The sequence below is a fragment of the Opisthocomus hoazin genome, chromosome 5 (assembly GCF_030867145.1).
Source record: "Opisthocomus hoazin isolate bOpiHoa1 chromosome 5, bOpiHoa1.hap1, whole genome shotgun sequence".
Taxonomy (NCBI): domain Eukaryota; kingdom Metazoa; phylum Chordata; class Aves; order Opisthocomiformes; family Opisthocomidae; genus Opisthocomus; species Opisthocomus hoazin.
In genome coordinates, this window is record NC_134418.1 from 58,457,964 (window position 1) to 58,485,246 (window position 27,283).

The 27,283-nt window shown below is 47.4% G+C and overlaps 1 protein-coding gene across 2 annotated transcripts; it reads left to right on the top strand.

Moving 5' to 3' along the window:
• Nucleotides 1-14,776: 14,776 nt before the first annotated feature.
• LOC142361434 (radial spoke head protein 4 homolog A-like) lies at nt 14,777-26,540 on the top strand. Of its 2 annotated transcripts, none has more exons than XM_075421425.1 (5): nt 14,777-15,675; nt 22,591-23,343; nt 24,516-24,669; nt 25,497-25,614; nt 26,258-26,540. In XM_075421425.1, the coding sequence occupies exons 2-5, from the start codon at nt 22,615-22,617 to the stop codon at nt 26,493-26,495; spliced, it is 1,239 nt and encodes a 412-aa protein (XP_075277540.1). In that variant the 5' UTR covers nt 14,777-15,675; nt 22,591-22,614; the 3' UTR covers nt 26,496-26,540. The 2 variants fall into 2 exon arrangements, with proteins under 2 accessions (XP_075277540.1, XP_075277538.1); XM_075421423.1 differs by lacking the exon at nt 14,777-15,675 and adding an exon at nt 20,525-20,746.
• The last annotated feature ends 743 nt before the right edge of the window (nt 26,541-27,283 follow it).

Sequence of the window (27,283 nt, forward strand, 5' to 3'; positions counted from 1 at the left end):
ACAGCAGGTGAGCAGCAAATTCTCTGACGAGGATTAGAGGGGCCCTGCCTCCAGCCAGGTGGAGGAAAGGGACAACCGCATTTATTGGACGGTGTGGATTCGGTGGCCTGGCACGTCAGATCCACAAGAGTATAAAGCTCTAGTGGACACTGGTGCACAGTGTACTTTAATGCCATCAGAGTTCAAAAGGTCAGAGTCCATTTGCATTTCGGGAGTGACGGGGGGTCCCAATGTAACCACGGTGATGGAATTAGTTAATCATAAAGCACGAACAATGCTGCTATGTCCCTTGTACAGCCCTACCCATCTGGACATTAGGTCTGGGAACAGAGGGTTTAGTCCCTAGGTAATCATTAATGTTAAACAATAATGGTAAAGAGGGATTTTTAATAGAAATAGCGTTACCAAATGATTGCAGGTGTATTTGTGGTACCTATCTATTGTGTGAATTAATTGAAGCAAAAAGTCATACAGCTCTCCCCAAAGAAGTTAGTTTTAATTAAAACCAGCAGGTGCCTAGAACTGGTCAAGATGACCCGTGCCGCAGGGACAAGAGCCAGAAGAGGACTGAGTTTGCGCAGAAACTGTGATGAAGAGGATAAGCCTTCATCTTAGGACCCCCGACGACCACCACTAGGAGGCACTGCGCAAGTGCGGGTGGGAGGAGTGTATGAAAATGGACTGATTTGACTATGAAAGAAAGGGCTTATGTAATCAGATGAATATGTATATTTTGATCTATATAAACTGCACGGAAAGGGTATGGGGTATGCACGTTCGGCGGAATTATCCCCCGTGCATCCGACGTCGCAATAAAGAATGCCTGCCTTTTAACACTACATTGGTGTTACAAGGTCTATTCCCGGATTTTCGGTGACAGTTTCTGGCGACCCAGATGGGACTCTGCTTGTGAAAACCGACGGATCCGCGGGATCACGGGACCTCCAGCCGGCATCGAGGGATTCTCGAGGAGAACCTCTGATCCCCGGACCGAAGGATTCCAAGTAAGTCCCCTGGAGTTTAATTAAGGCATTCTTTAAGTGTAATATACGCCTGCTCGTAAATCGTGGTGAAAACCTCGTAGAGTTGGGCTAAAAGGTACCTTTGTGGAAAGTCTCTGCTCGGTGAAAGCCGGTGGAGCGGGGCCCAAGGGGGAGGTCTTCAACAGGGGGTTGAAGTCTCCAGGATCTCAGCAGGGGGCTGGGATCCCAAAAGGGAGCTCCAACAAGGGTTGGGGTCCCTCTGATTAGTGTTTGTGATATAGTGCACAATCACTACCACTGGTCATTTGAAGGATGGGCACCTTTCCGAGTAAAAGACCCATCCCAAGGGGCACGCCTTTGAGATGTATTTTAAAGCACTGGAAAGAACTGGGGGGGGACCCTTTAACTCGGAAACAGTTATTTGAGTATTGTAATCATTGGTGGCCGTTATATACTCTGGATGACGGGAAGAAGTGGCCGGAGGACGAGACACTGTGTTATAATACTATTTTGCAATTGATGTTGTTTTGTAAAAAGGGAAGGTAAATGGGAAGAAATGACATATGTAGATTTGTTTTTCTCGTTGAGAAATCATCCAGAATGGCAAAGGCAGTGTGGGATACATCCGCATAGTTCTATGGTAATGGCTTTGGGAAAGGGAAAATGTAAAAAAGGTTCAAAGAAATGCTGCGCCGCTTGTAGCGTCGGGAAAGAGGGTTTGAAATTTGAGTCTAAGGAAGATGATGTTGAGCTAATGGTGGCACCGCATCGGAGATGGGGGGATAATCAGGAAGAGGAATTGGAGATCGGTAGCCCTTCCACCTCCCCTCTGGGGGAGGGTGCGAGAGGATTTAGCCCGGTTTCGGGAAGGACACAGGGAAGGACGAGGCGGGAGGGGTAGCAGAATCGGCTTCTCCCCTCCAAGCCCCTCTCTGAGAAGACAGGGAATGAGGAAGTAAAATTTTTAATAAATACAAGGACCACTTATTTGGTATTAAACACATGTAAAGGGAAATGTAGTCATAAATCTGTAAATGTTGTTGGTGCGACAGAATAAAAAGAAAATTAATCTTTCTTAGAGCTGTTGAAATTTAAATTGAGAAAACAGTGGGTAACTCACCAGTTTCTATATATGCCTGAATGTCCGTTGCCTTTGTTAAGACAAGATTTATTAAGCAAATTAGAGGCACAAATAACTTTAAAAAAAAAAAATAAAGAAATTGAATTATTGATACCAGAATCAAAAGCCGTAGAGGCAAGGGTGTTTGTGTTACAGGATTCTTTTAAGGAGGAACAAATTCCAGAAGAGGTGGAAAACGCAGTAATCCCGCTTGGTTTAAGCAAATGAAGTTCCGGGACAGTCCAAATTGGCAGAACTGGTAAAAGTGACCTTAAAACCTGGATCCAAACCAGTAAGACAAAAATAATATCCTATTAAGTGGGAGGCACGAAAAGGATTAGAGGGGTTAATCATAAAATTTTTAGAATATAGGCTTTTGGTAGAATGCGAGTCAGAATACAACACACCTATATTACCGGTAAAGAAACCTGGGGGACGGGAATATCGACTAGTCCAGGATCTAAGAGCTATTAATCAAATAGTTCAAGATATACACCCAGTAGTAGCCAATCCCTATACTTTATTGACATCCCTGAAAGAGGAGTATAAATGGTTTACTGTACTAGATTTAAAGGATGCCTTCTTTTGCATACCTCTGGATGCACAAAGTCAAAGCATATTTGCTTTTGAATGAGAGAACCCTGCAACAGGACGAAAGATGCAACTGACATGGACTGTACTTCCACAAGGATTTAAAAATAGCCCCACAATATTTGGAAAACTGTTTGTCCATGAGAGGCAACACCTGGCCCTTGGAGTGCTGGCACAACGTCTGGGATCCTGGAAGCAGCCAGTAGGATACTTCTTTAAACAACTTGACAACGTGAGTAAAGGATGGCCGGGATGTTTGCGCGCTGTGGCAGCGACGGTATTGCTGATTCAGAAAGCTTGAAAATTGACTATGGGCCAAAAGATGGTGGTGTATGTACCACACATGGTGGTAACTGTTCTAGAACAAAAGGGGGGTCATTAGCTGTCCCCCAGCAGAATGCTGAAATATCAGGTTGTCTTGCTAGAGCAGGATGATGTAGAACTGAAAACCACAACCATCGTAAATCCAGCAATGTTTCTGTCAACGAAAAATCCAACAGAAAATCTAGAACATGACTGCCTGCTAACTGTTGAACAAGTCTATTCCAGCAGACCGGACCTGAGGGATGAGCCTCTGGAAAATCCTGATTTCGAATTGTTCACGGATGGAAGCAGCTTTGTGAAAGAAGGAAGACGAATGGCCGGATATGCTGTTGTCACCACGACCGAGGTACTGGAGTCAGGAACGCTACCTGCAAATACCTCGGCACAGAAAGCAGAACTGGTGGCATTGAGGCAAGCCTTGCGAATGGCAGAAGGAAAAAGGGTAAATATATGGACTGACTCTAAATATGCATTTGGTGTAATTCATGCTCATGGAGCCATCTGGAAAGAAAGAGGACTGCTCTCAGCCCAAGGTTCATCGATAAAACATAAAGAAGAAATCCTTCAGCTCCTCGAAGAGGCGCAGAAACCAAAGGAAGTGGCAGTGATGCACTGCAAGGCTCATCAATTTGGTCGGACAGCTGTAAACATAGGTAATCGATTGGCAGACAAAACAGCAAAGGAGGCTGCTGAACAAGGTATCTTTGCACTAGTACCAGTAAAACAAATAAAAATCCCAAATCTGAAATACACAGTAAATTGGATGAACAATTAGCAGAACAATTGAAAGCATCACAAAATACAGAAGGGGGGTGGGTAACGCCAGAAAAACAGGTAATTGTAACCCCGCAAGTTATGTTAGAACTTGCGAAAGAAAAACATACACAGACACATTGGGGTGTAGATGCTATGGTCTCAAGCCTAAAATCATCTGTGGTGTGTGTAGGAATGACAAGAGTAGTTAAATCCATAATAGCTAAGTGTCCAATTTGTCTCAAAAATAATCCTTTAAATCGGAAAAGGGCACCCCTAGGGGTAACAAAACAGGGTAACATTCCAGGAGATTACTGGCAAGTTGATTTTTCTGAACTCCCCAGGCAGAATGGATTCAGGTATCTATTAGTATTAATTGATACTTTTTCTGGATGGCTGGAAGCCTTTCCTTGTCGCACCAACAAAGCGAGAGAAGTAGTTAAAATATTGTTAAAAGAAATAATACCAAGGTTTGGGGTACCAATTGCCATGTCTTCCGATAGGGGACCACATTTTGTAGCAGAAATAGTTCAGCAAGTAAGTAAAATTTTAAGAATAAATTGGGATTTACATACCCCCTGGAGGCCACAATCAAGTGGGAGAATTGAAAGAATGAACCAAACATTAAAAAGACAAATAAGTAAAATTTGTCAAGAGGTGTCTTTAAAATGGCCACAAGCTTTACCATTAGCACTTCTGAAAATCAGAATCCAACCAAGATCTAAAGATGGTGTAAGTCCATACGAAATTTTGTATGGCAAACCTTATCAGACTCCTTTAATCCCAGGGGATATAAAAATAGCAGGGGAAACAGATTTAAAAATGTATTTGGTTTCTTTAGGAAAAACACTTGAAACACTCCGAAAATACATTGTGCTAGCCAGATCGCTTGCTTTGGATACACCTGTGCATCAGTATCAACCAGGTGATTTCATGTACATAAGGACTTGGAACTCTGAACCACTGCAGAAAAAGTGAAAAGGACCTTTTCAGGTACTGTTAACAACTTACACTGCGATCAAAGTAGAAGGGGTGGAACCGTGGATACACTACACTCGAGTGAAGAAGGCCCCTTCATGGAGAGTCATCAATAAAGATCCAGAGACTGCAAAACTAACTTTAAAATATATCTAAAAAGAGTAGTTATTGCTGTAAAATGCGAGAAGACTGTATCTCGATCTGGAAACTGATGATAATAAGAGTACTGTTCAGTGTATTAGAAGTAAGAACAGAAAACGTTGATTCACTGCCAATAAAAGCAGAACAATTAACATACCTCCTAAGGAGGACTCCAGAAAAAATTTAATGATTGGGCTTATAAAAGAATTTGCAAATTTACGAAATGTGACCCAAATAACTGCATGTCTTCCAATCCCAAGGGCGGTAAGAGAATCAGTCCCATGGGAAAATTCAACAAGACATGCAAGAAAATTGGCTTGATAAAATTTTTAATGGATTCAGGTGGAATATTAGTTCTTAGGTCAAATCTTTAGTCGGTACAGGACTGCTTTTACTGGTAGTAGTTTTAATAATACTGCTCATTTATTATTGTCTAAAAAAAGAACTCACCAACAGAACAGCTTTTAATCGAGTGATTATTCAGGCTATTGCAAAAAGACAAAACCTTAATGAGTTGGTTGTAACACTTCCACCACCCTATAGCGAAACAAGTGGACTATAAGTATAGTGTTGTAATTTTGAAAATTATATTTTAATAGTATTTAATCATTATATGATCAAAAAAAATTTAATTATTGAAGTATTGAAAAGATAATTATTTCAAAACTTCCAAAGGGGGGAAATGTAACCACGGTGATGGAATTAGTTAATCATAAAGCACGAACAATGCTGCTATGTCCCTTGTACAGCCCTACCCATCTGGACATTAGGTCTGGGAACAGAGGGTTTAGTCCCTAGGTAATCATTAATGTTAAACAATAATGGTGAAGAGGGATTTTTAATAGAAATAGCGTTACCAAATGATTGCAGGTGTATTTGTGGTACCTATCTATTGTGTGAATTAATTGAAGCAAAAAGTCATACAGCTCTCCCCAAAGAAGTTAGTTTTAATTAAAACCAGCAGGTGCCTAGAACTGGTCAAGATGACCCGTGCCGCAGGGACAAGAGCCAGAAGAGGACTGAGTTTGCGCAGAAACTGTGATGAAGAGGATAAGCCTTCATCTTAGGACCCCCGATGACCACCACTAGGAGGCACTGCGCAAGTGCGGGTGGGAGGAGTGTATGAAAATGGACTGATTTGACTATGAAAGAAAGGGCTTATGTAATCAGATGAATATGTATATTTTGATCTATATAAACTGCACGGAAAGGGTATGGGGTATGCACGTTCGGCAGAATTATCCCCTGTGCATCTGACGTCGCAATAAAGAATGCCTGCCTTTTAACACTACATTGGTGTTACGAGGTTTTATTCCCGGATTTTCGGTGACACCAAGAGCTGAGTGTACTGGAGGCTGAAGTGAGCCTCACTGGGCAGGACTGGCAGAAGCACCCCATTGTAACTGCCCCCGAGGCTCCGTGCATCCTTGGGATAGACTATCTTAGGAGAGGGTGTTTCAAGGACCGAAGGGGGTATTGGTGGGCTTTTGGCATAGCTGCTGTGGAGACGGAAGAAATTAAACAGCTGTCCATTTTGCCTGGTCTCTCGGAGGATCCTTCCGTTGTGGGGTTGCTGACGGTTGAAGAACAACAGGTACCCATCGCAACCACAACGGTGCACCGGCGACAGTATCGTACCAACCGAGACTCCCTTCTCCCCATTCATCAGCTGATCTGCCAGCTGGAGAGTCAAGGAGTGATCACGAAAACTCGCTCACCCTTTAATAGTCCCATATGGCCAGTGAGAAAATCTACTGGAGAGTGGAGACTGACAATACACTACCGTGGCCTGAATGAAGTCACACCACCACTGAGTGCTGCCGTGCCAGACATGCTAGAACTTCAATATCAGCTGGAGTCAAAGGCAGCCAAGTGGTACGCTACAATTGACATTGCTAATGCATTCTTCTCCATCCCTTTGGCAGCAGAGTGCAGGCCACAGTTTGCTTTCACCTGGAGGGGCATCCAGTACACCTGGAACCGACTGCCCCAGGGGTGGAAACACAGTCCCACCATTTGCCATGGACTAATCCAGACTGCACTGGAAAAAGGTGAAGCTCCAGAACATCTGCAGTACATCGACGACATCATTATATGGGGTGACACTGCGGAGGAGGTTTTTGAGAAAGGGGAGAAAATAGTTCAAATCCTTCTGAAAGCCAGTTTCGCCATTAAGTGAAGTAAAGTCAAGGGACCTGCTCAAGAGATCCAGTTTTTGGGAATAAAATGGCAGGATGGGCGCCGTCAAATCCCAATGGATGTCATCAACAAAATAGCAGCTATGTCTCCACCAACCAGCAAAAAGGAAGCACAGGCTTTTCTGGGTGTTGTGGATGCACATCCCAAATTACAGCCAGATTGTGAGTCCTCTGTACCATGTGACCCGGAAGAAGAATGATTTTGAATGGGGCCCTGAGCAACGACAGGCATTTGAACAGATTAAACGGGAGATAGTTCATGCCGTAGCCCTTGGTCCAGTCCGGTCAGGGCAAGATGTTAAAAACGTGCTCTACACCGCAGCCGGGGAGAATGGCCCAACCTGGAGTCTCTGGCAGAAAGCACCAGGGGAGACTCGAGGTCGACCCCTGGGGTTCTGGAGCCGGGGATACAAAGGATCTGAGGCCCGCTATACTCCCACTGAAAAAGAGATTCTGGCAGCATATGAAGGCGTTCGAGCTGCTTCAGAAGTGGTCGGCACTGAAGCACAGCTCCTCCTAGCTCCACGATTGCCGGTCCTGGGCTGGATGTTCAAAGAGAGGGTCCCCTCTACGCATCATGCCACCGATGCTACGTGGAGTAAGTGGGTCGCGCTGATCACCCAGCGCGCCCGAATGGGAAACCCCAATCGCCCAGGAATTCTGGAGGTAATCATGGACTGGCCAGAAGGCAAAGATTTTGGAGCATCGCCAGAGGAGGAGGTGACACGTGCTGAAGAGGCCCCACTGTATAACCAGCTGCCAGAAGATAAGAAACAGTATGCCCTGTTCACGGATGGGTCCTGTCGCATTGTGGGGAAGCAGCGGAGGTGGAAGGCTGCTGTATGGAGCCCTACATGACAAGTCGCAGAAACTGCCGAGGGAGAAGGTGAGTCCAGCCAGTTTGCAGAGGTGAAAGCCATCCAGCTGGCTTTAGACATTGCCAGTCGAGAGAAGTGGCCAGTGCTCTATCTTTACACCGACTCTTGGATGGTGGCCAATGCCTTGTGGGGGTGGCTGCAGCAATGGAAGAAGAACAACTGGCAGCGCAGAGGCAAACCTATCTGGGCTGCCCCATTGTGGCAAGATATTGCTGCCCGGCTAGAGCAGTTGGCTGTAAAAGTCCGTCACGTGGACGCCCACATCCCTAAGAGTCGGGCCACTGAAGAACATCAAAACAACCACCAGGTAGATCAGGCTGCTAAGATTGAAGTGGCTCAGGTGGATCTGGACTGGCAACGTAAGGGTGAACTCTTTATAGCTCGGTGGGCCCATGACACCTCGGGCTACCAAGGAAGAGACGCAACATACAGATGGGCTCATGACCGAGGGGTAGACTTGACCATGGACACTATCGCACAGGTTATCCATGAATGTGAGACATGCGCTGCAATCAAGCAAGCCAAGCGGGTAAAGCCTCAGTGGTATGGAGGACAATGGCTAAAATATAAATACGGGGAGGCTTGGCAGATTGACTACATCACACTGCCACAAACCCGCCAAGGCAAGTGCTATGTGCTCACAATGGTGGAGGCCACCACCGGATGGCTGGAAACCTACCCTGTGCCCCATGCCACTGCCCGGAATACCATCCTGGGCCTGGAAAAACAAGTCCTGTGGCGACATGGCACTCCCGAAAGAATTGAGTCGGACAACGGGACTCATTTTCGCAACAGCCTCATAGACACCTGGGCCAAAGAACACGGTATTGAGTGGGTGTATCACATCCCCTACCATGCACCAGCCTCTGGAAAGATCGAACGTTACAATGGGCTGCTAAAAACCACTTTGAGGGCAATGGGGGGTGGGACTTTCAAAAATTGGGATACTCATTTAGCAAAGGCCACCTGGTTGGTTAACACCAGAGGGTCCACCAACCGGGCTGGTCCTGCCCAGTCAAAACCTCAGCGCCCCGTAGAAGGGGATAAAGTCCCTGTAGTGCACATGCGGAACATGTTAGGGAAGACGGTTTGGGTTAGTCCTGCCTTGGGCAAACGCAAGCCCGTCCGGGGGATTGCTTTTGCTCAAGGACCTGGGTGTACATGGTGGGTAATGCGGAAGGATGGGGAAGTCTAATGTGTACCTCATGGGGATTTAATTTTGGGTGAGAATAGTCCATAAATATATTGTATAAAGTTAATTGTTAAATAACCCTGTCACTATCTGTTATCACTGTTATGATTATTATATTTTGTACCAGTAATAGTATAGTAAGTATCGTTCAGATTAAAGAAGGATGGACTTTTTCGATGAAAACCTAGCAGAGCACAGCGATGATGGAACTGGACCTGGTTTTCAACAACTGGCATCCAGCAACTTCATCAAGATCAACATCTCCTGCAGACTGTGGGCACGGGCCGCACCAGATGCATCAGCCGTGAGCTCCGGATGCAGCAAGTGACCGCCCATCACCACACATCACCTCTCCTGCCACGAAGACCATTACGACAGATGGAGCCCGAAGTCATGGATTAAATGAACTCAATGGACACTTTAGAGTGATGATCCATAGACTAAGGGAATGATATCTGGAGACAGGAGAAGTGGTGGTGATCAACTGGACAATGGGGGACCTGGGCATGACGTAGATGGTATGGAACAAGGGGTGGATAATGTCCTGGGTTTGGCCAGGACAGGGTTAATTTTCACCGGACTCCAGGAAGGGGCACAGCCGGGGGGGTGGGGGCTGACCCCACCTGGCCAAACAGAGCCCGGTATTCCATACCATGTGTCGTCACGCTGGGTTCCGGTGGGGGGGGGGCAGCGCGGCGGGAACTCTCTCGCAGCTTGGGGGGCGCGGCGCCAGTGCTGTTCGGGAGAGCGGCTGTCTGAGTCGTACGGTTCGTTGTTGTGTTTTCTCCTGATTTGTATCGTTGTTGTTCCTGTTTCCCTCTGTTTGCTGTTCTGTTAAACTGCCTTTATCCCGACCCAGCAGTTTCTGCCTCTTTCTTTCCATTCTCCTCCACACGCCGGCGGGGGGAGGGGCGGCCGCGTGGCACTTTTGTTGCCGGCGGCAGCCGAAACCAAGACACAGACAAAGCCGAAAACACAGGTCAGTTAATTCTGCACATTTTGTTGTGGAGTGCATTTAGTTGATCACACAGTTGTGCTGGCCTGCTAAACGGCAAAATCTCAAGATCAAAGTCAGACCGAGCCCCCAAATGTCTGGCAGACAGCTAACCCATCTAAGGATCTGTCTTTTGCACCAAAGCACAGGTCCTTTCAGGAATGCATTACTACTGGTGTTTCCATTAGAAATCCTTTGGCATGTTGGTGTGATTTGGGGTTGTTTTGCAAAGCCGGGCTCCGGAGCTGAGCGCGGTGGGAGCCGAGGAAGGGCTTGGTTGTTCTGAGGCTTTGAAGGGCTTTGCACGGAGCCCGGTCCCAGCCAGAGGGGACAGTGGTTGTGTTGAAGACGAAGGCGTTGGAGCCCTTGTTGTCGTGTTTGTCCGTCCCCCCACCAGCCCCCAGGGTCTGTCCTTGTGCCAGGGGCTGCGTGCTGCTTTGTGCTTGGGGCCGTGCCCGTGAGTCCCGCGAGGATGCGTGCGTGCTGGCTGCCCCGCCAAAGGGCTGCTTCCGCTGGGGAAGGGGACAGGGGAGTCCCCCCCGGCACTGCCTGCCCCGCTGGATGTTCATGGGCCCTCGGGTGGTCTTGGTGCCCTCTGGGGCTCACCGGCTCCAATCTGGGGCTCAGCACCTTTTGCACCTCTCTGGTGCCGTTTCCTGGTGCCCCCTGTGCTCCCTCGCCCTCCCACAGAGGCACGGAGCCGTTCTGGAGAAAGAGCTTTTAATGGGAAAAATAAACAAGAGAAAATGTGCTATGAAGCTATTCTAACCCCCCCCCATACACACTCCCACTCCTCCTTCCCCCTCCCCGCCCACTTCCCCCCCCCATTCCTGCAGTGGGTCTAATCTCCCCCCGGCAAGCCTGTGCTCCCTGCCAGTGCCCGACACTTGCTGGGTGGCTCTGTCGAGGGGCTGCTCCCCCGCTTCCTGCCCCGCTGCTGTGCCATGGCAGGCTGGGATGGGGGCAGATCCATGGCCGCATCCCCCCAGGGCTCGTGGGGCTGCAGCCCCATGACGAACTGGTCAAGGCCCAGGATGGCGTAGGCGATCTCGGGGACGGTATAGTCGGGGGTGAGCAGCTCCTGGGGCAGCGCAAGTGAGGTCAAGGGGCAGGGGGGGACGGCAGCGCCGGTGTCAGTGGGGTCCGCGGGCATGGGGCCGCTGTCGGGACCATCCTGGCTCAGCCGCTCAGTGTCCAGGGAGCAATCAAAGATCCTGAGGGCCTCTTCCAGAGACACTGAGAGGTCACTGGGCATGTCTCCAACGGAGCAGGGGGCAGGAGAGGGGCTGGGGGGGACGTCGCTGCCTGGGCAGATGTGGGTTTCTGGGGTTGCCCCCACAAGGGTGGCCACGCCAGAGGTGTGCATCTGCACAGGCTTCCCCTGGACATGCTGGTAGCTGGGGCTGGCTGTCCGCAGCACCGGGGGAGCTGGGGCCACCGGTGTCCTCTGATTTCTGGAGGGCGCGAGGTGTGGTGGTTGGCCCTGCGGGGTCCCAGGGGCTGGCCAGGCCGGGGGGATCCCACAGCCCCTGGGGCCCCACAAGGCAGCAGCCGGCAGAGAAGCGATGCGGTGGGCGAGCGTGGGGGTGGGCGGTGGAGGCAGGTGGGTGCTGGCCCACTCCGTGTGGAAGAGGCGGGGGTTGAAGCAGCAGCCAGACGGATTCATCTGCAGCCCTGTGTGGGCGAGAGCAAGTGTCGGGCCCTCTGGGGATCATCTGCTCCAACCACTCTCCCAAAGCATGTTCCCCCAGAGCAGGCTGCAGAGGACCGCGTCCAGGCGGGTTTTGAAGATCTCCGGAGAAGGACACTGCACAACGCTTCTGGGCAGTCTGTTGGAGTGCTGCGCCATCCTCAGAGTAAACAAGTGCTTCCTCGTGTTTTTGCTACCAAAGAGCATAGGAAATGGATCTGCGCCATTTGGACAGGAACCCAAAGATGACATCCTGGTTTCGGCTGGGCTAGAGCTTGTGTCCCTCACCGCAGCTGCTGTGTTTTGGGTTGCGTATGAGAAGAGTGTTGATAAGAGTGGTGGTTTTAGTTGTTCCTAAGAAATCAAGGACTTTCTCCAGCCTCCCATGTTCTGCTGATGAGCAGGTGTGCCAGAGCTGGGAGGGAGCAGAGCCAGACAGCGAAACCAAGCTGGCCAATGGAAAGAGTCTGTACCAAAGGTGTCATGCTCAGGTGGTAAAGACAGGTTTTGCAGGGGGCAGGGATCCAGTTTTTTTTCAAATTCTGTTGTCTCTCTCTTGTGGGGGTTCGAACTTTTCCGGCAGGTTGGTCATTTTCCCAGAGTTTGGCAAGCTATGTGGATTTTGTGAGTTTGGCGAAATCGGTGAAATTTGTGAGCTCGGGGAAACCCACGGGTTCTGCTGTTGCTGCTCAGGAACTGACTGCGAATCAGTCATTGGGCAGTGAGAAAATGGTATTGTATATTGTTTGTTTTGCATATTCATTATTATTGGCAGTAGTATTGGTATTAGTGTTTCCATTGTTGTCATATTAATGTGTCTTTATCTCAACCCATGAGTTTGTCCGTTTCTCCTGCCCATCGCCCTGGGATGCATGCTCAAAACTGCCGGTGAGATGGTAGATTGGTCAGAGCAGCTTTTAGGGCCGTTAGTTCATGAAAAGGCACCAAAGGCTGTAGTCAGTGGGAAGAATACAATGTTGAGTGATGCGAATTGCGTGATGATGGAGAGCAAATGCATCCCCTTTTTCTCCTCCAGCCCGTGAGAAGGGCAGTTTTGACGTGGAGCTGCCCTTGTCTGCAAAGTGACTGGGTGGGAACAGCTGCCCGAGTGCAGCAGCCCTCCTCCTGCCTGGGTGTGTTCAGAACTGCCTGCTTCCACCTTGCTGCCTCTCAACAGCAAAGTCTCCAGGGCAGTTCCCCTAGCTCGTTACTTTGCAGGGTACAATGTGAGCTAATAGGCATTAAGCAAGGTGGTAGACTTTCCTGCTGTAAAGCCTGACCGAGACCAGAGTTGGGGAAGGGAATTTCCCTAACAGGACTTAGTTCCCTGGTGTCGTGTAGAACCTGAGAAGCATGTAGAAACGCCTGCCGCATGGAAACCCTGTGTTTCCCAAGAATGGGCAAGAGTATGAGCAAGTACACGTGACGAAGGGCTGCTTTACCTCGCATTGCTTTCCCTGTTTTTCCTTCCTTTTCTCTTCTTTGCTTTCTTTGTTTGGCATTTTATTCTTTGCATTGCTTTCCTTGGCTTCGCTTTGCTTTTCTTATTATTCATTTCTTTTCCTCTTGTGTTGTTTTCCTTTTCTTGCCTTATTTCCTTTGCTTCTCTTTGCTTTTTTCCATTCCTTTTTCTTTCCTTTAGCTATACTTTGCTTTGCCTCGCTTTGCTTTCCTAGTTTTTAATTTCTTTTCTCTTCTTTCTGGGCATCAGCAACACCTTTGTCCTGAGGGGAAACACCCTGGGGCTTGCCCTCCACCTTACCAGCAGGAACAAAAGCAGCGCTGATGATTTCTGCTACCACACCTGCACAAAAGTATCGAGACGGTTCAGATCACGGAGGAACCAGAACACGCTGCAGAGCCCTGCATAACTCCTGGGCGATGGCTGCAGGTCGATGGTGTCCCCTGAAGGGAGAAGAGAGCAGCTGACTGTCAGAGGCCCCAGGCTTGGAGGGCATTTCAAAGGCTGCCAGCCAGTCCCGCGCCCGGCCCCACTCCTTCAGAGGTGCCCCGGCCAAAGGAGGGGATCCCCATGCCCACTGGCAGCATCGCTCTCGCAGCCGCACAGAGAGAAGGTCTGCAGGCGCTTGGGAGACTGCAACCCCCCGTGGCAAGGGCAGGGGGCCCAAGCTGAGGCCCCACTGTGTGGAGAGCAAAGCAAAGCTCAGTGGAGAGGGAGAGCACAGCAGTGCTGGCAGGGCCATGCCAGGGGCACCTGTGGGGGGCCCAAGGGCAGGACTGGGGTGAGCCCAGGAGAGCCGCTCTGCCACAGGCGGTCTGTTGGGCACTGGCATTTCGTCTCACCTCCCCCTCCCTCGCAGAGCAGGGTCTGCAGCACGGCCTCCTTTGGGCAGTGCTAAGCAGGAGCACAACGAGACCTGCCTGCCCGCATCCATACCTGCACTTTTCAGAACCCAGGCAGACATCCGGACGCTCTCTTCCAAAGGCATCGCAGACATTGCCATTCTCATGTGCTGAAGTTCCTGGGAAAGTCACGAGTGAACTCGGGAGACCACCGTGTCAGCAGGCTGTTCAGTGTGACCACGGAGTGCTGGCAAGGAGCCCGTGTCAGCAAGCGCAAGACAAGCCTGGTCCAAACAGCTGCCAGGCTCAAAGCCTTCTGATGAGAAGAGCGAGGGCTCGGCAAGAGCGCTTGTGTCCACAGCCACAGTGCGGCCGTGGGTCTGGGCCCACCTTGCTCGTGGGAGGGCACTCCTGTCTCACCGCTCTCTGGGACCAGGCCGGAACTATCGGAGTCCCCAGCGCACCGCGAGAAGGACTGGGGCAGTCATCCGCTGCCAGGCGTGGCCCAGTTAAACTTGGCACCCTGTGCGGGGTCCTGCCCATCCCAGCCCTCTTTCCCAAAGCGCAGGATCAGTTTCTTCACGTGGCTCATCTCCGCGGCCAGGTGTGCCACCTCCTTCCTCAGCTCTTTCACCACCTGGGCTTGCTCGTCCAGCAGAGCAAGCAAGTTCCTGCAGGCGCCGGGAAAGCAGATCTTGTCAGGGAGCTGCTCAGCCCCTTCCCAGAGCCTCCAAGCTCGGAGATGACCCGAGACACAGGTGCTCCAGCCTGCTTTTCTTTCCCTGCTTTGGGAGTGCTTCCCTTCACAGCCAGCTTTAGCAAAAGGCGAAGCCAGAGGGAAAGTCATGAGCCCTGGGCGCTATGCATGGGAGCGCAAACAGCAGCAGGCTGCCTCCCACCACCCCACCAGATGAGCTGCAGGCCAGGAGAGGGCTCTTACCACACAGACTCCAGCTCGCCCGCAGACTGCTCCAGCAGCACCTGAAAGGGAAAGGCTCTCCGCTGGAGTCCCAGAGCTGCCCTTTGGCCTTTCCAGGGTGTGGAATTATTAGTAAAATTAAGGTTTTACATCTAAAAATTAAGGTTTATATGAAAAACGTAGCAGTGTTCACCCATTGAGGAAAAGCATGAAATCAAAAGGAGCTCTGAGGATGGGACACAGCTGCAGCAGGCATGCAAGGAATCCACTCATACAGCAACTCCCTGCAATGTACCATAGAGGACGGAACGGAGTGGAGACTCCGTGGCCCTGCTCCGTGATGATAAAGCGGGAAGAAATGGTTCTCTAGAACTGATAAGCAGCTCATCTGGCCCTCTGAGCCAACAGGTTTTCGAAACCTTGCCAAAATGCTATCCTCTCGTGAACTTTGCTCGTTTTAATATCATTTTAATACCAAAACACACCTCCATCCTGAAGGCTACCCGCCTCCGAGGTGCGACCACCCCTCTTCGAGTCTGCGCTCTCGATGTTTCGTAAACTATACCTTTAAACGTGAAGCGAGAGAATTTTACACCAATCATGATAAAAGGTATGTATGACTACAGTCACTCAAACTCCACCTTAAAGGTAGAAAGGCTATAAAAATAGCCAGGGAAATGGGGGATTTTCGGAGAAGAAGATCTTCGGAGGAAAAGAAGATAACACCGTGAGCAAGTCAAGGGAAACTCCACCTCAGACTGCCTCCGACAACCAGGATTGGCGGACGGGCTGAGCCTTGCTTCTCCCCCCCTTGGGACGCCTTGGGTGAGACTTAAACTAAGCGCTTTTCTCTCCCTAATGTTTATAGCCAGGCTGTATTATTTATGATCTTTTCACGCGTTTTACATTTGCACGTGCTTTCTTGCAGACAGTCACTATCACCGGCAATTCAAAAAACCTATATATCTGTTGCACAAATAAAACTGCACTGTTTAAGTAGCCAGTTGTCACAGTTTCTCACTGAACGCGACCAAATGCAGCCGTGCTAGTTCATGAGCACGACTGGACTGAAGGTGCAGACTGCTATTAGTGTATCCAGAATCGTGGTAGTTTAATATACATATTAAACGCGACTGGGCTGGTAGTGGCAAATTGGATATCACTCAGAATTTAAACCTAGCCGCACCTAGCCTCTCACTCCGGTGAAGAGCATTAGAGAGCAAGGGGGTTTATTTTCTGCCAAATTAACGCGACACAGGGCCAGTGGCTCTAGTAAAGCACAGCAGAAGCTCCTGCTGCTGCTGCTTCTTTGGGTCACAGCTTGGAGACGGATGACTCGGCGATTCACCCAACCACCGTCAGCAGTGGTCCTCTGCGGGGCTTTGCCGTCCCACAACAGTCACTGACCTGTGGCACCTCCTTTGGCCTCAGCATCCACACGGGCAGTGAGGTCCCGCAGTAGGCACCAGCTGGAATTCACATCACCAAAAGAGAGTTACTGCGCTAGCATTTCTCACGATCCCTGTCGTCACGCCCTCTTCTCCCACACGCAGGTGGCAAGAGGGTCGCAGAGAGATTTGCTTCTGCAGCGGCCCCCGGCCTGGCTGGGATCTGCATGTAGGGAGCTCCCCAAGCTGCAGCAGCAGGAGGTTGTCAGGTCCCCATGGGCGTTCCAGTGCCTCTCCCTCACACTGAAACTTGCACCCCGTGTGTCTGCGCTACCACGAGCCCCGGGTGGGTAGCAGCCAGAGGCTGCTCAATGAGGAGATTGACGACACGGACTCCAGTCTTGTGCTCGATCAGAATCATTTTATTGCTCAAGTGAATACCTTCTATACTAGTACAATAGTTACTAGAGCAATCAGCTCTGGATTGGTGGCTTTGTGGATGCCAGTTCACGGTTGCTGTTCTCCAGGATCTTTTGCAGCTGGATGTGTGAAAACAGCTTATCTCCTGAGAACGGCAAAGGGAGGAAAAAGATGCGCTGATCCTTCAGGGTCATGAGAGAGTGCTGTTCTGTCTCAGGTGACACGGTTTCCCACATCTGCCCCTTTTTTGTTTAGCCAGACACTGTTGATGATAAGAGCTGACATAATTCGGCCTTCTGCTTTCTACGACTTTCTCAGAGGCCCACATAAACTACAATACTAAAAACAGACATAAGAACCCAAATGCTAATAAAAGACATATAGATGTGAAGTGCACACCATAACCTGCTGGGCGTGAAGAAAGATCAAATTAGCCTGAGAATGATACATATTGACAGCAAATCTGTTACCTCACATATGGGTATAGATTGACTTACTTGCATTCAATTTTCTTTCTGTGTTGGATGGTGGGATCCAAGCACTGCCTGACCACAACATATCATTCTTGCCAATCGGAGGGGATGCATTGCCCCATGTTAGGGGTCGAAATAATGGTGGATCAATGATACGAGCTCAGTAAATTTGCACTTGGTTTATAGCTATACTCATCACACATACAAACGTCCATAACATTTAGTATTGGCTATCTATATTAATCACCTAGGTAAAGATCAATGCATCTAGAAGCATGACTCATTAACTATTTAGGCTAAAACCAATGTACATGAAAGCATAAATCTGCAAACATCACCACATCTATTCCCTGTTGCATCAAATGCTTCTGAAGTCCCGATAAATCAGAGTCCAAATGCAACAGTCCAAAGTCAAAAACCAGAAATAATCAATACCTGCAGAACTCACCAAACCGGAAGACTCAAAAGCAGTTACTTAGTCCAGACAAATCCGTTTGATCACAGAAACCAAATAAATCCATCAGATCACACAAATACAAAGACTGTGACAACAAACACATAAAACCACACAAGCATAGTCGCGACTGCACACGCACAAGCACGCCAAGTTTTCAACATAAATCCAAATATTGCAAATAGACAAGACTTGCAATAATATTCAACATTTAACAGACAAATTCCTGAGGCTCGGTTTCAGGAAGAGTACTTTCTTTTCAATTCCGTTTTAGGAAGGGCACTTTCCCTTCTCCCCAGGGATACAGCCCAATGCTGTGAAGCTTTCACTACAACTAACGGGCAGGGAACAAGAAAGAGCACTGGAAGAATGCCTTTACCTTATTGATGGTCCTTGCTCAGAACTTCTCAGTCTAGGGATCAGAGGTTCTCCCCAAGAATACCTCGGTGCCGGCCAGAGGTCCTGCGGTCCCTCGGATCGTTGAGGTTCAGGAGCAAGGTCCCATCTGGGGTGCTTACCGGAAAGCGGAAAATAATTCACTCTCTAAAACTTAACTTTGGAGTTCTAGAAAGCAGGCATTCTTTACTGCAGTACTGGACGCACAGGGGATAGTTCCACCCAAATGTGCGTACCGAAAAGACACTACTACTAGATATTTATGCCATGTTAACATACATAATCAGTACATTTCTGAGAAGTGCTTATCGTTTCCCCCCCCCCCCTTTTTTTTAATATATATTAATATCCTTTGTACATGTCTACTGACAGTTGTCAGGAGCCCTCAGATGAAGGTTTATACTTTTGCTCAGGGTGTTTGCTAGTTGACCTTTGCTTCTGCGCAAACTCAGTTCTAAAATCACGTGCACCGTGCCCTCCAAGATTGCTTCGTTATACAAAGAGCTGTTGTGGGAGACAATTGCCAAATATGCAAGAAAGGTATTAATCGGAGTGGGTGGTGCACCCACTGCAGCCATCATAGTACTTGTGTTTGCTGTAATTTGTTCAGTTTTCCCCAGGTAATAGGATCATCCGCAGTGGATCTCTTCCGCTTCCACGTCAGAGGTTGCTCCTTGAGAGTGAGTGTGGTCATATCTGGCATCGGATTCTGTGTGGCGTTCTTTCACCTCATGATATGGTTTCATCTATTTTGCTGGTAGCCATAGAGGGCCTGTTGAAAGAAGAACACACACATACCCCCTTCCCCACGTTATTAGTTCCACAGGACCTGTCCATTGCGATTCCCCAAATTCTTTATACCATACTTTTGGTCGAGCCACAAACGGAGGGACCATCCCGAATTGGTGGTCAGCTGCTGTTGTAAATAATTGATGATCAGAACGATTTAAAAAGTGAAGTACATATAATGCTTTGTCTTTTGCTCCTCCCCCCCGGACCCGCCCCGCCCTCTGCTCGGCGGGGTGTCCACCCCATAGGCGCATCTTTTGAAATGCACGCTCTGATTGGCTCTCTGCCCCCCGCTCGCCCCCCTTTCCCCTTCTTGGGCGCTCCCACCGCCCCTCTCCCCCCTGTTCTCCTCCGCCTCCCGTTTGTGTGCGCTTGACAACTTTAGCGCTTCCTCCCTGTTATCGCGAAAGGAATTTTCGCCCCGCCCTTCTCCTTTGTGCTCGGCGCCATCTTGGGGCGCATAGGGCGGTGGTGTGGGCCAGACTTCCTCAGACTCTGTTTCTTTCGCGGCGCCCCTAGCCTCCTCGGCTAACCCGCCCCAGAAGGATTTGGCTTGTTTCTCTCCCTCTGTAAGCGGGTCGAGGTTCGGGAGTTGAGGGGACGTGTCGCCCTCTTGCTGATTTTTAGGCTCAGCAGAACCGTTCTCGTCTGGAGGATGCAAAGTCTGTGTGGCTGCCCCGATTCCCAATTTTGGGGTAGCTAATAAACAGTTCTTTGCCGCCTTCCAGGTCTCCTGTTCTTGTATAGCTTTCTGCAGGGCCTGTACGACTTTCCCCCACGACTTAAGGTTTTTCCCACAACCCGAGGACATCGTCTCCTCGGCTAACGCTTTAGTACACTTATCCCACACTTCAGGGTGGAGAATATCCACTGGCTGGTCAATGACCCCAATTTGCAAAAGCCTCGCAACTGCAAGCGTAAAATCTTTGGGCTTACAATCAATACCCCACTGCTTATGTAATTGCGATACGACCTTCACAAGGGCTTCCATCCTCCTTGTTGGTCCGGGAGCATCCTCCCGGCCGGGCTGGTCCTGCCGCTCCGGCCGCCGTTCACCCGATTCGAGGCGAGTCTTTCCCGGGTTTCGGCACCACTTGTTGCCTTCATAGGCGTGGCGACCTGGTTCAGGAACGGCACGGCGACCTACCCCCCGGCCGCTCGGGCCATCAGCTCGCAGACACCAATGTGGTGGACAGCAAATGGCGTTTATTGATAAGTAGCACAGTATTATATAGCTTAGGTTTACAGCGTCACTTCCGTCTGCTTACGTCATGGGCTAAACGCTATTGGCTATCAGGACAGGAGGGGGGGGCCTAGCTTTCCGTACAGCGCGACATCTTCCGACCGCCAAGCCCTAACTATCCACAAGTTTCAAGTCTAATTTCCCGTAATGCTGCATGATCCCCTTTCTTCTAACTAGCTCTGAGGTTCCTCTAAAGCTACAGGTGATTAGTTTCTACTTTTGATATTAAAAACGTAATATTCTAAGACTTTTGTATAGTAGGCCAATAATATTTACATTTATATGACAGATATGATCATCTTGCTAATATGCTAACAAAGATCCTGGATGAGCAGCCCACAAATGCAGTAGACATAATTGAGAATATCAGCAAGGATGTCAAGTGGGCTCAGTTTCAGAAAAAAATGGACACTCTTCGAGATCAACATGAGATTCTTCCAACATTTGAAGCTGCAGAAAAGCGTAAATCTTTGTTCCTCAAGGCAGATGGAGGAGATGAAGAACTGGAAGAAGAGACAGTGAGTTACTACCAGAGAAAAACAGATGTTGTATATACCAGGGAATGGATGGGAGGATGGCAGGAAGGGAAAGGAGGAAGGGAGGAATTGTGATTTGTGTAGTATTGCCTCTCATGACGTTAAAAATAATTGCGGCCACAGTACCAGGTATGCTCTTCATAGTCGACTTGGTCCCATGTCTAGCTGTGAAGAAGAAAACCCATCTGGTTACTTAGTTGGGATTTTTTCCTGTAGTAAATCTGATATCCTGAGCCTTTAAAATCATAGATGTTCTAGAGATGATGAACAGAAAGTAAAGGTTACAGTATCTCCCACATGCCAGTTCAACATGGAATATTGCATCCAAATTTTTTTTCTTTAGCTAAAAGTGACATTTCTTTACCTAAAGTGACCACAATTCTGGACACCAGTTCCAGAATATTGTGCACAGCTGCTACTGTAAATTAGACAATGGCAAATTTTGTGATCCTTCCAGCTCCAGCTGTGGTTCCAGACTGTCCTTCTCCAACTGAAAAAAAATATAATGAAGAACTACTAGAATTGAAAAGCCACTTACTAAAACAGGGGATTTTTTTCAGTATTCTGTTGCTTATACGCAGAAGCATTTGTATCCAACAAAAATAGAATTCTCATAATAACCAAGGGAAACTAATGAACAAGATCATGGCAAATTTTGTGATCCTTCCAGCTCCAGCTGTGGTTCCAGACTGTCCTTCTCCAACTGAAAAAAAATATAATGAAGAACTACTAGAATTGAAAAGCCACTTACTAAAACAGGGGATTTTTTTCAGTATTCTGTTGCTTATACGCAGAAGCATTTGTATCCAACAAAAATAGAATTCTTATAATAACCAAGGGAAACTAATGAACAAGATGCTGATTTTCATATGAAGTTACCAGTATATATTCAAGTGAACTGCCATTGCAGAATACAAATAATAACAACAGAAGACATAGTCTTTCATCTTTTCCATATCCTATTACTTATTTTACAGTAACAGTATACCGTGGTAAAAATGGAAAAAAGTAGGGTATTTCAGAAAGGAATTTTGCATTTTTCGTACTCCTGTCTATCTTGCTTTGATAGAAGAAACCTGGAAGGGCCAAAGAGATTCCATATGAAATTAGCACTACTTCTTCCGTATTCCCTACCCTGCTGTGTACTTCGAGTATCTTTGTCTGTGTGGTATAATCACCTACCCCCGTGAAATGAGAGAAGGATGATAGAGAATGGAAATATTTAATGAAATCTTCAGTATTGGCCTAGTTCTGCTTCCACTGAAGCCACCTGCAGTCTTATTATGGACTTTAGTAAGAGCAGGGGCCAGTATTTTAAGAAATTCAGGGAGCTTTATGCCAAGGTGTTCAAAAGAAAAACATGAATTCCAGACAAATACTGCTGGTCTGGTGTCTAAGCACATAAGATATGTATTATATTTTCCCCAAATGCATCTACCACAAATACAAGGAAGCACATTTACATGGTTTGCAACCATCAAGGTCTCTTACATAGCTGACATGCCCTAGCACTGAAGTCCTTTGGAGATCCTGTGCAAGAATTCTGACTTTCCTTATTTTTCAGCAATTAAAGTGAGTTTGAATTTTTAAATCCTGTATTCTAAATGCTGCAGTTCATCTGTGTTGTCTTTTGTACCCTTAAAATGGCATTTTTAATTTCTGTAAATGGTAGTGGAAGATGTAGTGAATCAATGTGTGCAAAACACTTTGAGAGAACAAGTGGACTACAGGAAAGTGAAGTATAACATTCAGTGGATAACATGTTTAATTTTTCAAACAGATTAATATACTGTTCTTCAGCTCTAACTCCAGGTCTTCTTTCACAGGGAGAGACCCCTCTACCTAATGTGATGGAAACAGCCTTTTATTTTGAACAGGCTGGAATTGGCTTGAGCAAAGATGAATCCTTTCACATATTCCTTGCCCTTAAAAAACTTATTAGTGTTCAGCCAATCCAGACCTGTCGCTTCTGGGGCAAAATTTTGGGCCTAGAGATGAACTATATTATAGCTGAAGTACAGTACCGTGAGGGGGAAGAGGACGCGGAAGTAGAAGAGGAAGAAGGTACTGAGGAAGGAGGGAAAGGGATGGGTGAGGTCGAAGACAAAGATGAGGAGAAAGAAGAAGATGAACCACCAAAGTCCACCTATAAGCCCCCACCTGTCATCCCAAAAGAAGAAAATGGGACTGGGGCTAATAAATATGTCTACTTTGTCTGTAATGAGCCAGGCAAACCCTGGGTGAAGTTGCCTCCAGTGACACCAGCCCAGATTGTCTGTGCCAGGAAAATCAAGAAGTTCTTCACTGGTAGGCTGGATGCTCCTGTTGTGAGCTTTCCTCCGTTCCCTGGAAATGAGGCCAATTACCTGCGTGCGCAGATAGCTCGCATCTCAGCGGGAACCCACATCTCTCCCATTGGATTTTACCAGTTTGCAGAGGAAGAAGGAGACGAAGAGGAGGAGGCAGAAGGAGGAAGAGATACATATGAAGAAAACCCCGATTTTCAGCCTCTTTCTGTGGCTGAAATGGTGGATTCTCTCTCCGCGTGGGTACACCATGGACAGAGTATTCTAAGGCAGGTATGTTCTGGCATAGCTCACAAGCTCCTCGGATACCATTCACACTGTAGTACTTGTAGGGTTTCAGAATGTAAGTGACACTCCCCACCCGCACATTTGAACTATTCTCCAGGAACAGTTTTGGACTGAATATTTTTCTACAGAAAATATGTTTGATATAGTATATAATACATAAATTTGCTGCACATATTTATATATATATATATATATATATATATATATTTAGGAACCTTCTAGATTTAGTACTTTTTTCAGTGGTGTGTTCTTGAGGTGAAAACCTATCTGTAGATAACAGTATGGAGTTAGGCCATGATAGATAACAATAATTTCTGGTGATCTTCTGTATTAGGTTTTATTTTTTTAAGTCCTTAGCTGACAAGAAATGTTTTAAATTCTCTTTTCTTTGGTAGGATGCTAAAATGCAGATAGCTTATGATTGTATGCTAAAGAGAACTTATTTGATGCTTTCTTCTGCTTTATTTTTTGTTGCTTACTTTCTTCCGTGAAACATGAAAACGAAAAAGCTCAAAACCAAAATATTGTAAGTAAAATTGTGGCATAAAATATTTGTGGCATCAGGCTAGTGGTGGAAAGAGGTATTACTAATTTGATGGTCATTGCTGGATGACTTGCTGGCCAGTCTACCAATTCAAGAATGCTCATGTAAAATAACAGCAAATGGTAGGAAATAAGGTTTAAAATTATTACCAGCAAAACAACAGTTGTAAAAGTAAAATCTGTATGCACTAGAATCTTAAGAACATTTTGTTATGTTCCTCTAACTGGTAGCTAAATAACAAGGCAGACTTTAAAAGGAAGGGGCAGAGTCCATAAGTGGTAGCCTCTTACAATGGTAATCTAGCAAGGTTACAAACTGAACTGTCAAGGAACTGAACACTATGAAATAACAAAAAGCTGATGACAGAGGTGTAAGGTTATTGTGAAATAGTAAGCAGGGATGAGGGAGGAATGACGGATATAGGGAACACTCTGCCAAGAGGATACAATATGCTGACAACAATATACCAGTTACAGAATAAATATTTTTCTTTTCTCTTTCCCCCACCCATCCCCTAACTGTGTGTGCGTGTGCCTGAGCCAGTTGTTTTCATTGGCTTGCACTCTGTCAGTGTTTGTTACATGTATTTGTTATTTTTCCATATCAATTATAGGGTCGCTGTGTTTGGCTTAATCCTTTTCAAAAATCAGAGGAAGAAGAAGAAGAAGAAGAAGAAGAAGAAGAAGAGGAGGAAAAAGCAGAGAAGCCAGATGAACTACAGCAAGAAACAGGACCTCCTCTTCTCACTCCAGTCTCTGAAGATGAAGGTATTCTTCATGGAATATGAAGTTTTTGATAGAGAGCCACTAGGAATGTTGGCATGTAGGTAGTAACATTTGAAGTTGTAGGACTCTGACACTTCATGGAGCAATATCATTTGCCCCTGTAGGGTCAGCACATTCTTTCATGAAACTGATCAAAAACAAAATGGTTAAGAGTATTGACATTAAAACTGAAATAATTGGGTTTACTAGTTAACAATCTTGTTGAGAATAAAGAGGAAAATTACTGCAGACTTGTCAGGCTACTGCAAGTTCAGGACAACTCACTACATGAAATATGTTGTTCTTTTTCAATCATCGTTTTGGACAAAAAAAAAGGTGCATGTGCACACATAGATAAATAAATATATATACTTACACACACACACAGATGTACAAGTAAGAATTTAGATCCTGTAGCATATTACTGCAGCAAATCATGGGAATACGGGAACCTGAATGTTAGATTACATCAATAGTATTTTCCTACTCTCCATTCTTTGATCAAGGTGAAACATCACTATATAATTTATCTGTAAGTCATAAACAGTCCTTGACAAAGGAAACAGCGGTGAGTACTACTGAATTTCAGGAGCATGATCTTTTCTGTACGTGGCTCTATTGGCATTCCTGTGATACCTACCCATACATCCAAACCACCTGTCTGAACACAGTGCCTGCATTTATTGTTTCCGAATTCAGGCTCTTCTAACATGCAACTTAATACAGCCATTGCTGGAATTCTGTGAAAGTCTTGTAGCTCAGTCTTAAATATTTTGTAGAGGCTCTTAAGTCAATTTATTCATAGATTGTGTGTGTTTGGCTGCCTCCAGGAATTCAAAACATCCCTGCTTGGACAGCTCAGCCTTCTACAAACCTGATCCCGCAGTACGCTGTCGCAGTCCTCCAGTCTAACCGATGGCCCGGAGCGTACGCCTTTGCATCTGGCAAGTGAGTCTCTAGATGATGTGGTTACAACACAGACTGTATATGCTAAACACAGATACCTTTCTAATGAAGTCAAGGTTGTTTTATTATTAATTCACTAATTCTAACTTTTCTGGAAACTGATGGAGAGGGCCACCTAAACGTGCACAGCAACAGTAAATATGTGTTTAAGACTGGAAATGAATAATCATTGGAAAGGCTAGTATAAAGTTGATGGCTGTAAATGTCCAGTTAGTATTTGGGCACGGCCCTTGATTTAAAACCTGTATTCTTGAGTCTGTGGTACTTTTTTTCAAAAATAGCTACATCCTGTGGTTCGAGTGTTCATTCGTGTCCACTGCACATGGTACAGTCATTACCGCTGCGTGCTTTTAAATGGGCACTGGAGCTGGTGTCAGAAGCGGCGCTAAGTTACCGGAGTGAAGTTGGAGTCATATTGCAATGTAGTGCAGTGACAGAGCACAGCCTTCACCATTTTAGCATTTGGAGACCTTTCAGTGGAAGATATACTAATAAACGGTGCCATCTTTTAAATACTTCTGTTGCAGGATATCTGCACCACAGGGAATTTTTGCACAGCGGAGTAAGGAATCCACCGATGTTTTGTCAGGGGGAGAATGTGTGATCTTTCACTTTTCTTTCTTAGGAAATTTGATAACATTTACTTTGGCTGGGGTCACAAATACAGCCCAGAGAACCACACTCCCGCCCTGCCGCCGCCAGCGCAAGCGGAGTACCCCAGCGGGCCCGAAATCACCGAGACGAGAGACCCCACTCTGGCAGAGGAGCTGGCCTTCCAGGCTGCCAGGGAAGAAGCCTCAGCTGCCGCCGAGGAAGAGGAGGAAGACGTTGCTGAGGACGATGAAGAGGAGGAGGATGACTAAAAGGCGGGGGAGCGGGGGGAACATTTTTGTTTAGAAAAAAATCTAAGCGTGAATACTACTTTTAATAAATAAGTCATGAATTAGTTGACCCGTGCAGGGATGATGCCTTTTTTGCTCTCTGCCGGCTGCCCTTGGCAGCCGCCCTCCCCGCCGCCGGCGCCGCGCTGCTGCCGCGGGAGGCGCCACCGCAAAGCCGACTCCTCCGAGAAGAGCGGCCGACCATCGCAGGGCTCTCGACAGGCGGGGAGGGGTCGCGGCACGCCTCAGCCACCTGCCCCTCGCTACACTTTCCCTGCCACCCCCGTTCCCCCCGTCAGCGCTTGGAGAGTGGTACGCTCCGCCGTGGCGCATGGTCTGCACGGGCCAATAGGAAGCGTCCTCGGGAGAAGTTCAAACTCCGGTGGCACACACGTACCCCCTTCCCCACGTTATTAGTTCCGCAGGACCTGTCCATTGCGATTCCCCAAATTCTTTATACCATACTTTTGGTCGAGCCACAAACGGAGGGACCATCCCGAATTGGTGGTCAGCTGCTGTTGTAAATAATTGATGATCAGAACGATTTAAAAAGTGAAGTACATATAATGCTTTGTCTAACTGTTCCTGTGGGGTAACACTGCCCATAGGATTCCCCCTTTTTTGTTTATTTACCATAGCTTTGAGGGTCCCATGGACACGTTCAACAATGGCTTGTGTCCAGTGGGAGAATGCAGTATACGTGTAACATGTTGTGTACCCCGGTCCTGTAGGAAGACAGAAATTGTCTGCGAAACATAGCTGGACCATTA